The sequence below is a fragment of the Lytechinus variegatus genome, chromosome 15 (assembly GCF_018143015.1).
Source record: "Lytechinus variegatus isolate NC3 chromosome 15, Lvar_3.0, whole genome shotgun sequence".
Lineage (NCBI taxonomy): Eukaryota > Metazoa > Echinodermata > Echinoidea > Temnopleuroida > Toxopneustidae > Lytechinus > Lytechinus variegatus.
In genome coordinates, this window is record NC_054754.1 from 25,313,843 (window position 1) to 25,326,868 (window position 13,026).

General features: G+C 36.8%; 1 protein-coding gene across 1 annotated transcript; it reads left to right on the top strand.

The window, feature by feature from the left end:
• Positions 1 to 217: 217 nt before the first annotated feature.
• LOC121429232 (sulfotransferase 1A1-like) lies at positions 218 to 8,043 on the top strand. The gene is made up of 7 exons (XM_041626194.1): positions 218 to 319; positions 1,464 to 1,639; positions 2,246 to 2,508; positions 2,981 to 3,104; positions 4,989 to 5,089; positions 5,795 to 5,978; positions 7,864 to 8,043. The coding sequence occupies exons 2-7, from the start codon at positions 1,483 to 1,485 to the stop codon at positions 7,971 to 7,973; spliced, it is 939 nt and encodes a 312-aa protein (XP_041482128.1). The 5' UTR covers positions 218 to 319; positions 1,464 to 1,482; the 3' UTR covers positions 7,974 to 8,043.
• The last annotated feature ends 4,983 nt before the right edge of the window (positions 8,044 to 13,026 follow it).

Genomic DNA, 13,026 nt, shown 5'->3' on the forward strand with positions numbered 1-13,026 from the left:
CGTAAAACTTGCAAATTTTATAGCAATTTGAAGAAAAAACCCAGCAAACTCTCCTTTTATTTAGATCGAGCAAAGGCCAATCGGCTATCGCGCCAGTGATAACTAATCTCTCTCCGATATGCAGTCTGTCTGAGTTACGTAACGAGAGTCACAATAAAGTCCCATAAATACTAAACATTCTCGTACCACTATAATGTGGTGATGCGTTCTCAGTCTGATAATTAGGCATAGACGTTCATAACCCGTGAGTACAAAGTATAATTTTAAACCGCTCACATCTTCTTTCAACTATCTAAACTGCAAGATACCATCGACTGTGGTAAGATATTTGTTATATACATATCTTTATTTTGGGTGAGTGTGACAAAATATCAAGTTGAAGTATGAATCAGTGGTCATGTCATTATATACTGTTTTAAAAATCACCGAATACCGATGTTTTCTGGTTTAGTAGTGTCGATTCTAAACATAATATCTACTGAGGGAGGGGGCGGATGCGACCAGTACTAGGCCCCTATGCCAATATGCTACCCTTATTGTTCCAGATCATTTTTGTTTTTATATATTTCCATCATTAACATTTAGAAAATATGAACATGAAGTAAGTTACCGTTCAGGACCCTTGGAGCTGTAGCGTAAAGAGGGGGGGGGGTAGGCTTGGGGTGGCTCTTGCCCCCCCCAAAAAAAAAGGCCCAACCAAAAAAAGGAGGAAAGGAAAGAAAACAAAAAGGAAAGGGATAAGGGTGAATTGCGAATATCATGTCAAAATCTATCATAAACTTGGATTTTTGAAAGATGTCGACATTTTTGCTCGCTCGCAATTCATATCAATTTTACGCGATACACCCTATCGAGCCCCCTCAAAATGTTTAGCTAATTACGAAAATGACTTGGAGGAATATCAATCAAATATTATAATTATCATAATAATTGATTATGACGGTGATGATATATCATAATGATGATGATGATGGTGAAGGTGATGATGATGGTGATGATGATGATGATGGTGGTGATGATGATGTTGTTGTTGATGATGATGATGATGATGATGGTGATGATGGTGATGATGATGTTGATGATGATTGTGATGATGGTGATGATGATGATCACCAGATGAACCCCTTTCTACATATTGTGGCTGTTATTTAACTCATATAGGTAGCTGTCTTGATACCCTTTTAATGATTGCTACAATATGTCACAAAATGTATAGTTTTCTGATTATAACAAATTTCTACAGGACGACATTTTTTAAAATGCATAATTCCTTTTCCTGTAGATATTTTCAAGAGGCAATACTTTTCTGGGTATTCAAGTGGTACTAAACCCAATGATCAAGTTGGTTCGAATGAAATTAGGTAAAACTAAACAAGCAAAATAGTGAACATTTCATAACATAATTTAATAACAATGATAATGGTCACATTATAACATTAATGAGTAGTGTCATTTTCTTCAAGTATTTTATTTCTAGAAAAAATGGGTACTAACATAGACGACCTGCCTCTCATCACGGGAAATCGTATGGTGAAGGGTCTGTCTCTCCCCAACTGGGTTTTAGAATCAAGTATAGATGCCATGGACACGTTTCAAGTTCGCCACGATGATGTATACGTCAACACATATCCAAAATCAGGTAAAGTGGCTAATTGAGCGTGCAACTTGCGATCGTATTACGACCGATTTGCAATTGATCACTATTCTGATTTTAGTCATAACTTTACCAAGGGCTTGAATAAGGCAAGCCAAGGGGATTTCTCAGTTTTTGTTATCACAATTATCAAAGTTCGAATATTTATGTAGTATCCTACAGGCCTACTGTTCACAATTAAGTATTTCTACAGAGTTTAGATATCGACAAAATGCGCATAGGCCTATATACGTAGATGTGAATGTTCAAAAAGCAGATCATTTACCAGATGCAATATGTGTGCTGTTTTTGTCACCGATGAGTTGCCACTTTCTGACACTAGTCTTGGTCAGTGTCATTTTGATTTCTTCGGACAAACAAACAAGGGTTGCACATCAGTATCAAATTGAAACTTATCAGTGCATATCTTCTTGAATTCTTTATATCTAAGTCAGGTGTTATACCGTTCCTTATTCATCACTTCTAATACCGATGTATACTATTCCTCCTATTCCGTGTAAGACATTAATAGTTATCAATCTTCGAGATGTCTGTCAGGTTCCCATAAGTGTTACATTCATTTTGTCTTTATATTCATCATGTTCATGGAAGGTACGCACTGGATGTTGGAGATCGTCGGTCTCATCCTAAATGACGGTTATCCGGAAAGAATAAACCGAACCGCTTGGTCGTCTTGCATTGAGATGATAGATTTAGGTATCAATAAGATACCCAAGACGAGAAAAGAAGAATTGGCCAACCCGATGATCATGACACCATTTCTGGACGTTGTGGAGAGAGCGCCCTCTCCGAGAGTCATGCAAACTCATCTGCCATGGAATCTTCTGCCGCCTGATATTCTTCAACGAGCCAAAGTGATTATCAAAGCACCCAAGCTTGCAAGACCAATGGGGTTTTATTTTCTAAAGCAAAATTTCAGCTTTAAACCTTTATCTTTTGAAGGAGTTATGACAAAAAAGTAGATGTATGCCCTGAATTGTAGTTTTAAAACTATGATGACGCATTAATAAGATATTTCAAAGACAATATTTTTACACATTTTTCGTTCATTTTTATAATTTGCACATGTTGTCATTTCTGTTTCCCACATTTTATGCCGCTTCCATTTTTTTTTCGTCGTGGCTTCAAATTGATCTTTCATCGGGTAATATATTATTTGGAAAATGTGAACGACGTTACTGAGACCTGAAGAAACAAGAGGGAAATCTGGGTTAGTTCAAACATCTAAATAAGAGGGGTAAAACTTCTTTTGCTAATATTTTTCTTTCTTAATCAATTATCATTTTATGCCACTTATTTGATTCAGTTTCCTTTGACATTATACAGGTGGTGTATGTAGCTCGGAACCCCAAAGATGTTGTGAATTCCTTCTTTAATTTCTTAGGGCATACTCGAGCCTTTGGTAACGCTTCATATGACCAAGTCGTTAAAGACTTTATACACCAGGAATGTAAGTGGTATAATATTGTAAGGTTCACTTTCAAGTTCGGAAATGATTTTTTTTTTGGGGGGGGGATGAGGTGACAGCAGATCCTTGGGGAATACCACATGTATGTGTTGTTGAGGATGATAAGGTCAAAGGAAAACTTCTTATTCAACTTCCTCTCATTTCTTAATTTCTGCATTATGCTCACACTTGGCACATCCTTGTGTAATACCCCTTTCATAAACCCCATTAAAATGAATTAGGCGGATAATAGCAGCATAATTTGGTCGTAAAATTACAATACCCCTTTCATAAACCCCATTAAAATGAATTAGGCGGCTAATAGCAGCATAATTTGGTCGTAAAATTAGAGGAGGACAAGAGTTATCCGCATTACTCTGATGCTGCTATTATCCGCATAATAGCAGCATCGGGACAAGATTTTGAGTTTATGAACGCATTTCCAAATTATGCGGATAATTGCCATGGTGCGGTCACAAGGTCACCCTTTTCCAACACAACCGCATCGGAGGGGGCGTGTCCAGTTGTCATGGCGATTATCCCCCTTTTTCAGGACGGGCGCTCGTAAAAATAATGCGGCTTATTTTCGGAGTTTATGAACGCAATTTTTATTGAATTATCCGCATTACTCTTAGGCGGCTAATTGGAGGATAGGTTTATGAAAAGGGTATTAATACCACATGTATGTCCATGAGGTTAATGGGGTGTCAAAAGATCAAATGATATGAGGTCATTTCCGTCCTTTTTTTATATAAAACAAGGTATTTGTTCATCTTGCTCTTATTTCTCTATTTCTATAACAAATTTGACCACACCTGGGCCCGTAACACAAAAGTTACGATTATTGTACGCCTGATTTCTACGATTGATTGTACATTATAGCCAATGGAATCAATCGTAGAAAACTGTTCTACGATCATTGCTAAGCTTTGTGTTACGGGCCCCTGGTTACAATTAACCATGTGTGTTGTGAAGGATGCTAGAGTCAAAGGTCATATACACTGTAAAAACTGCGGTGTTAAAACTGACACCAATTGGCGTTAATAGAGGACCACACCGTGAGGTGTTAAAATTACACCCTAGAGATTAAACGTAACACCAAAGAGTGTAAATGTAACAACAAAAGGTGTTGTAATAACACCTATAGGTGTAAAACTAACACCACCAATTTAACGCCGGTGTACAATAACTGGCGTGGTCCTCTATGTACACCGGTTAACACCACAGTTTTTGCTGTGTAGGGCCATCAAAGGGTCTTCTTTTTGTTCAACTTGCTCTCATTTCGTTATTTCTGCATCAGTTATTATCACACATGGGACAAATCCATGGGGTAACGCCACAAGTCATGTGTACTCATGAGGATGATAAGTTCAAAGGTCATCCAGGAGTAAAAAATCATATTGAATATTTTATTGATCGTGAAATCAGACGAGACTCGTGGATCACGAGCTATAGCATTGAATATATATCTCCATATTAAAAAAATGTCAACCCAGTTAAGGAGGGGGGATTTACACTACATGTATTAACTGGAGAGCTTGTAACCTATTCAGATCTTTTCATTGTGTGCAACAAATGCTATTTGAAAGCACTCACCAATAATGGCAAATGAATGAAAAGGTTAGGAGTACGCCTGCTGACTCCCAACTCTAATGATCTTTTTATTTATAACTTTCTACAATTTTGGCGCAAGTCTTCTTTTGAACCAAACAAAAAATGTCCTTGTTCGCTCAAGCATGAACAAAACTCTTTTTATCATGTTTATATATAAGACTTTGGAGCATGTATGAACATCAAAATATAGACATTATTTGAAACAAAAGTTTGACAAGGTTTACAAAACTACAGTATCCTCTTTGTTGTATTTTTTTACACGCACTGTATTAGATAACTTCCGTTATGGTTCTTGGTTTGATCACGTGATGGCTGCTTGGGAGCTTCGAGAGGAAGATAACATTCTCTTCATGTTCTATGAAGACATACAAAAGGTAGTCGTGGTAGCGTTTTATGAAATGTCTTGCCGTGATGATATTACTGACTAATTGGCTCTCAGCCAATCAAATGCAAGGCCTTCAGTAGTTTATAACATGTATCACTGACAAAACTCTTTATGACCACCCCCATCACCAACACCTCCATCATACATTTTATGTGATTAAGACACGAAATGAAACGGTGTCTTTGAATGATGCACAAGTAATTTCACTAATAATTTTAATCAATAATTGGCAGGTTGGGAAATCATTAATATTATAGTTTTTGGAGTTAGATTATGCATCCCTATGTGTGGAGCGTTGTGGCCCAGTGGATTAGTCTTCTGACGTTGAAACAGAGGGTCGTGGGTTCGAATCCCAGCCATGGCGTAATTTCCTCCAGCAAAAAACTCATCCACATTGTGCTGCACTCAACCCAGGTGAGGTGAATGGGGTACCCGGTATGAAGAAATTCCTTCAATGCTTGAGCGTTTTATAGGCAGCTCAGCTAAAGCCGGGTAAAATTAATAGCAGGGCCCGCTGGTAGAACAGTTTTCGAAACTGAAGTGGCTACCCTGGGTAAATATACTTTTTTTTTTACTCTTCTTTCTCTTTCTTTCTCTTTATATATCTAACCCCCCCCCCCTCTCTCTCTGACTTTCTCTGTATTTCTCTAATCTAACTTCTCACTCCCTTTCTCTAACTTTGATTGTGTTTTAGGAACCAGTGAAATCCATTGAGAAAGTGGCCGAATTTCTCGGACGCCCTCTTTCGGAAGAAACATTGCAGAGAGTACTTGAAAAGAGCTCTTTCCAGGGAATGACAAAAACATACAGAGAAGCGGCAGAAAAGGCAGCAAAGAACAGAGAAGCAGACTTTACAGTTCTCGACGTGATGAAAAAAGGTAACAAAAAAGAAAGAAGACGGGACAGAGGTTAGTGTTTGCAGGGGCGGATCTAGCTTTTTGCTAAGAGGGGGGGGGGGGGGCAATTAGAATACCGAAGTGTGACATCATCAATATTCATTTTTTGCATTTATACCATATAATTTTGGTAGAGCATGATGATCCCCCCACAACCCAAATATGGTGGGAGCCAGATATGACCTCATGAATTCATAATTAGCCCCATTGATTGGCTTTAGAACCAGGCCAATAATACATTGACTTCAATGGGGCTAATTATGTATTCATGAAGTTATATCTCAGGCCCCTTGGACAGATTCTCATCAATCTTTAAAAAAAAATTTTTTTCACTTATTCTCTACCAAATTGTGGTCTCAAATTTGCTGAAATGCCCAATATATATATATATATATATATATGATATGTGTATATATATATGTATATATATATATGTATGTATATATATATATATATGTATATATATGATATATGTGAAGTGATGACGTCACATATATATATATATTTGTGACGTTATCACTTCGGTACTCAAAACGATAAGCTGCGACGTAGTTTTAAGATAGCCCGAGGTGGGGGTTTAAACTCCTAACCCCCACCCCTCTTAGATCCACCACAGACTGCATTGTAAGGATTATGTTCATGACCAGCTGGCACTCAGAGGATTTTTAATACCTGGGTTTATAAGGGACAATTACCTTCCCTTTATTTTTCTTGCAATACCGATTGAGTGGCCATTTTATACAGTGGTGTGGTGTGCGAAAATTATGGTAGAGGATGAATTTTGTAAACAGCGCACTAATTTCGAAAATCGCCGAGCGAGCGAAGCGAAGGATTTAAGAATTTACATTATTTGTAAAACTCTGTCATACATTATTATTCAATGCCATTCAATTCAATTCAAGATCTTGCTAAAGACCCACCTTTTTAAAAATTATTATTGTGTTTACCGATTTCTTTTCATATAATAGCAACTTACATTCATACCCAACACGGACATGTCAGAATATTCACTTAGACAAACCTAGAACACTATTACCACATAAAACACTTAGACATCATGGGCCTGGCATATGGAATACATTGCCAGATTCACTTAAACAGTTAAGATTCATTTCTCCCTTTAAAAAAGGTATTAAAACATTATTATTGAATAAATATTCAGAGAGTTAATTTCAAAATTGCTCTTTCTCTTAAATAATGAAACACTTTATTACCAAAACAAGAAAAAAACAACAACCAAGAATCATAATAAAAATACATTGTGAGGACCAGGCGCCCCCCCCCCGTCATTTCGCACCTGCACCCTTACGTTAAGATATTTCGGATGAATAAAAATTGTTTTCTGGGGCTGCCAGGCAGTCAACTTAGCTTATAGTGGTAACCCCTGCAACCTTATAACAATTGATATAATTTATATCAATAGGAAATGCAATTATGTTCAATGTTTTGCTTGTCAGTTATACGTATATTATTATTGTATTTTCATTGTTCACATGAAAAAGTGTTGCAGAAACCAATAAATGAAATGAAATTATCTAGATATTCCTGCTCATCTTAGTTCCGTTTCGTTTGTTTATTTCTTTTACTTTTTTCTTCATTTTTGAGACTTACATTTTCATTTCCCCCTGTACTTAATAGTTTTTTTTATTATTATATATAACACCGGTATCAAACGCCATAATTATTACCATTATTAGCTAGATCGATGAATGATAAGATGTTTCATAAAAAAGAATAAAACATTTGTGGATATTGTGACGGTCTTCGGTCTCCCAAATCCTATACCATTACACGAATCATTAATTCATTATTGTAATGCGCTTCAATGAATTATTTTAAGATCATTATTATTTGATTTGCATTCCAGGTACAAGTGGACAGTGGAGGGAACGTTTTACAGTTGCTTTAAATGAAGACTTCGACGAATGGTATGGTGAAAAGATGAAAGATACAGACATCCGATTCGATTTCGAGTAGAAGGATCAAATCTTGAAAACATTCATCTAGTCTTTTTATGCATCCATTATGCTATGCAAGGAGAGGAGGAAAACAAAACCTTTGTATCCACATGTTCATGGAATTATCTTTTCTTCTTAACATCCGTTTGAGCAGCACAATGAGCCAAACATTTTGCGGGGACCAGACATGGTTAGGGGCAAAAGACATAAGATGTTGTGACCGAGCGGAGTGAACGAGCACTTAATTTTGACCTTTTAAGGTAAAAAAATAATAATCTTATTTTGCAATAAATTTAACATAATATCATTGAGGAATTAATACCATTATCATGACCCCTTCCCCGTCCCTGCTACTGTCAATGTTCTTTCCCTTTCCATTATTACACTTTGGTCATGAAACTTTATTGGGGGAGGGGGGGGGGGGGTAGGTCAATTGTCACAAGCCCTCCCTTACCTTATCATTCGGGTTGTTGTTGTTATTTTGAATAGGCAAACTAGTCAGTTATGACTATTGTTGCCTTATAAATATGATTTTCTTTTTTTCCAAAATATGATAATTTCTTTGTTCAAATTATGTTAGTTTGAAAAGTAAAAGAAAGAAAGGAAAGAAAAGTTCCCAGGAAATTGTGCAAGACAACCTCTCCTGCCCTGTATTAGTACGTTATCCTGACAAGCCCGCTCGAGGTGCATTTCGAGGGCGTCTCAGGAGTACAAAAAATTGTATTCCCTATGTCTCTCAAACGTAAGCAGGGGGCGCTCTATCCAATACCTCGTAGAACTTGATTTAAATTCCGCAGGTGCAAATTTATGTCAAATCGATCGGAACCATCTCAACATTATCATTTTTTTTAAAGCGAAAACATTTATAGTAGAGTAAATACTGACATTCAAGGGCCATGTGATAAAGTGAAAGTGACAATGAAGGTGCACACATAGATTAATTCGGCGAAAACATCATAAAGAATTACCCCCGAAAAATATGAATAATTATATACACTTTGCTCAGCAAGGTATTATGGTCCCGAAAGTAATAATTTGCTAAAGTTTAGTTCTCTTTACTCTTGACTACACCCTGTTAAGATGGTTGCCATCCTGGCAGCCAATTTGAAATCTATGAGTCCTTTTGAAATATCTGATTAGAGCACTTTGTGTCTTAAGTGTGAGATTCTCCACTTTACGTTCCGCATCAGGGATATTGTTAACATTTAATTCAGCAAGTAATAGGGCTCGTTGAATAATAAATTTAGGGCAAACATATAAGAAATGGTATATCGTTTCTCTTTCATTACAAAATTCACACAATCCAGTCGTGTGTCTTCCCTTCTTAAAAAGGAAGTCATTTAAACCCAAACCTCCCAAACGTAATCTGTGGATCATTTTTTCACCTCTTTTATCTGTGCAGAGATAATCAAAGGGAGTTTTTTCGGAGACAGCTTTCTGGTATTTTTTAAATTCTGAAGTTGACTTGTCCCATCTTTTCTGCCATTCCTTTCTTGCAAGAACTCTTACAATCTTTTTTGTTTTTTTGGATATTCAAACCATTATTAATCTCTATTTCTTGTTTTAGGGCTGCCTTTGCATAGAAGTCAGCCGTTTCGTTTCCACTAACCCCACAGTGAGATGGAATCCACTCTATGCAAATTAATATACCTTTATATTTTAGACAAGTAGCGGTAATTATGATTTCTCTAATGAAATTATCCTCATTGTTTTCCTTCACCGCTTCAATAGCACTCAAAGAATGGGTAAAAATTACCACTTTATTATAAACGTTCAAATTTTCCAACCACTGCAGTGCCAAGACAATGGCGACCAATTCCGATCTATACGATGATGTAAAATTTTGCATTCTTTTACTTTCGATTACCCGCATAGCAGGCACGTAAAAACAAGCAGAGGCATTGCCGTGCGCCGGGTCTCTAGAACCATCAGTGTAAATATGGAGATTCTCTTTCCAAGTTGTATTAATATACTCCACAGTTGTGTTGTATTGATAAAAAATGTCACTTTTGGACACAAGCTCATGCAGCTTCAATGACACTTCTGGTGGAGAGAGATGCCAAGGAGGCATGGGTGTATAAGACTGCAAAGATTCAGTTGTGTAGAGTATCTCATCTTCCAAAACTCTTAATCCAAAAGGTTTTCGTGCTTTCTTATTTTTTTCGTATTCAAATTGCCAACAGTTCTTCAATGATTGGAGTGGGTGTTTGGCGTTTTGTCTTATTTTTGCTTTGTAAACCTTGCTAAGCATATATCTTCTCAGATCAAGTGGTAATTCACCAGTATCTACCTGTAAGGATTCCAGGGAGGTGCCCGGCAACGCCCCTGTGCACAGTTTTAAAGCCTGGTATTGAATTGTCAACAAGAAGTTCTTCACATGATCATGAGCTGAATCATATGCTTCTGCTGCATAATCCAACCATGGCCTGATGACCACTTTATAAAAATTCAAAAGGCTTTTATAACTACTTCCCCACTTTGTTCCCACTAGTCTTTTCATTATATTTATTTTCTTTTTGCTCTTGTTACAATCATATTTATATGTGGTCTCCATGTTAACTTTCTATCCAGTAATACTCCTAAAAATGAATGTTCGTCCTTTTTTGGTAAGGGGACCTCATCTAAATCAATCTGTACACATTTGTTAGTGTTACTAAAAAGCAAAGTAACAGATTTTTCTTTAGAAAGGGTAAAACCCCATCTGTTAAACCACTCATTTAGGATATTCACATAGGTTTGTACTTTTCTCATTTAGGATATTCACATAGGTTTGTACTTTTCTTTTTAGAAAATCAATGTTTTTTTCCACTTTTCCATATAACACAGTCGTCTGCGTATATAGAAATACTGACAGATTCATCCATTGGTATGTCCGACAACATTGAATTGAAAAGGACGGGACTTAGGGAACTACCCTGCGGTAGCCCTTCATCTATGTCCTGTATGCGCGTTTCCGTTTTACACCCTGGCGAAGGCATTTTCCGGAAAAGTAGCCAAAAAGCGACTAGTGAAGAGTCTACACACGTCGCTGGTTGCATGCAGCGTGTTATGTGACACAGGCAAGTCCACCACCGCATGCAATTTGCACAGTTACTGATCAGAGCACAGAGTTCCTCGGCACTTCATGTACAGAGAGAGCGGCAGTCAGGAGTGAAATCAATATACATCTCTATGAGTGAAATCCGAACATGCTTTTGCAGTCGCGTTGTTTATGATAGTTTTTTTTTCTAAAAATAAATTAAAATGAATAGAATGACAGACAAAATCAAAATAAACAGATATTTATAATGGAAAGCCAAATTGAAGTTTGATGGATTGATACAATTAGAAGCTGTCGAAAGATAGATAGAAGACTGATAAATAGATAGAGACAAGATAGCCAGATAGATAGATAGAAAGAGAGAGAGACAGAGAGAGAGGTGGATAGGTAGATAGAAAGAGAGAGAAAGAGGGAGAGATGGAGATAGAGAATTTGAGAGACAGATAGATAGATGTTAGATAGATAGAAAGATAAAGAATGAGAGAGACAGGATAGACAAATTAACAGATAGATAGATACATAGATAGATATACATGTATAGATAGAGAGAAATATACTAGACAGACAGATGGATAATTAGAGGATTTGAGAGATAGATAGATGTTAGATAGAGAGGGAGAGAGACAAAGAATATTAACAAATTAACAGATAGATAGATACTCTAGTTAAAAAAAATAGATAGATAAATAGATAGAGAGAATGAGAGAAAGACAGACAGATGGATAGATAGATAGGGAGAGATAGAGAGAATTTGAGATATAGATAGATGTTAAATAGATAAAGAATGAGACAGGGAAGATTATCAACAAATCAACAGATAGATAGATACTATAGTTACAATAGATAGATGGATAGATGGATGGGGGAGAGAACTTGAGAGATGGAGATAATATGTTATAGTTATATGGACGGAAAAAGATAAATAGAGAAATCGAAAAAGACAGACAGATGGATAGATAGAGGGAGCCGGAGAGAGATAGAGAATTTGAGAGATAAATAGATGTTAGATAGATAAAGAATGAGAGAAACAGAGAAGATAGACAAATTAACCGATACTGTAGTTTCATAGATAGATAGATGGAAGAAAGACAGACAGATGGATAGGGAGAGAGAGAGCTGGAGAATTTTAGAGATAGATGTCAGATAGATCAAGAATGAGAGAGAAGAGCGACAAATTAACAGATAGATACTGTAGTTACTATAGGTAGAGAGAGAGAAATAGAGAAAGACAGACAGATGGATGGATAGATAGAGAGAGATAGAGAATTTGAGATAGATAGATAGATGTTAGATAAACAATGAGAGAGACAGAGAAGATTATTAGATAGATACTGCAGTTACATAGATAGATAGAGATAGAATTTGAGAGATAGATATATAGACAGAAAGACAGACATCAGCAAATCGGCAAGGCAAATGATCAAGGCATACATTCGAATTGAACCTGGAAAGTTTCAGCTCAGCTGCACTTTGCAAATTTATGTTCTGCGGATAACTTCTGTGCGGACTTTGGATCGCGCGCCCAGCTGATAATGTAAACAAACGTAGACGTAGACTCTTCACTAGTCGCTTTTTGGCTACTTTTCCGGAAAATGCCTTCGCCAGGGTGTACTAGTAAAACGGAAACGCGCGTCCTGCGCACCTGAAAGGTACTTATTTGCCCGGACCCGGAAAGAGCGCCCGCTTAAATAGTTCCATAAGAACTTAACTATGTTGCCTTGGAAACCAAGTTTATTAAGTTTATATATCAAGCCTTCCTTCCATAGTCTATCATAAGCCTTCTCCATGTCAAAGAAAACGGCCAGGGTATGTTCTTTATTCCCAATACTTTTTTGAATGTCATTTTCAAGTTGAGTTATATTGTCCTTAGTGCTTCTTGCCTTTCTAAAAGCACTGTGGCAAGATGGCAATAAACTATGCTTTTCCGTAAACCATACCATTCTTTCTTTGATGATTTTCTCAATTATTTTAATGAAACAGTCATTAAGAGCGATAGGCCTGTAGGAAGAAACGTCTGTAGCTTCCTTATGTG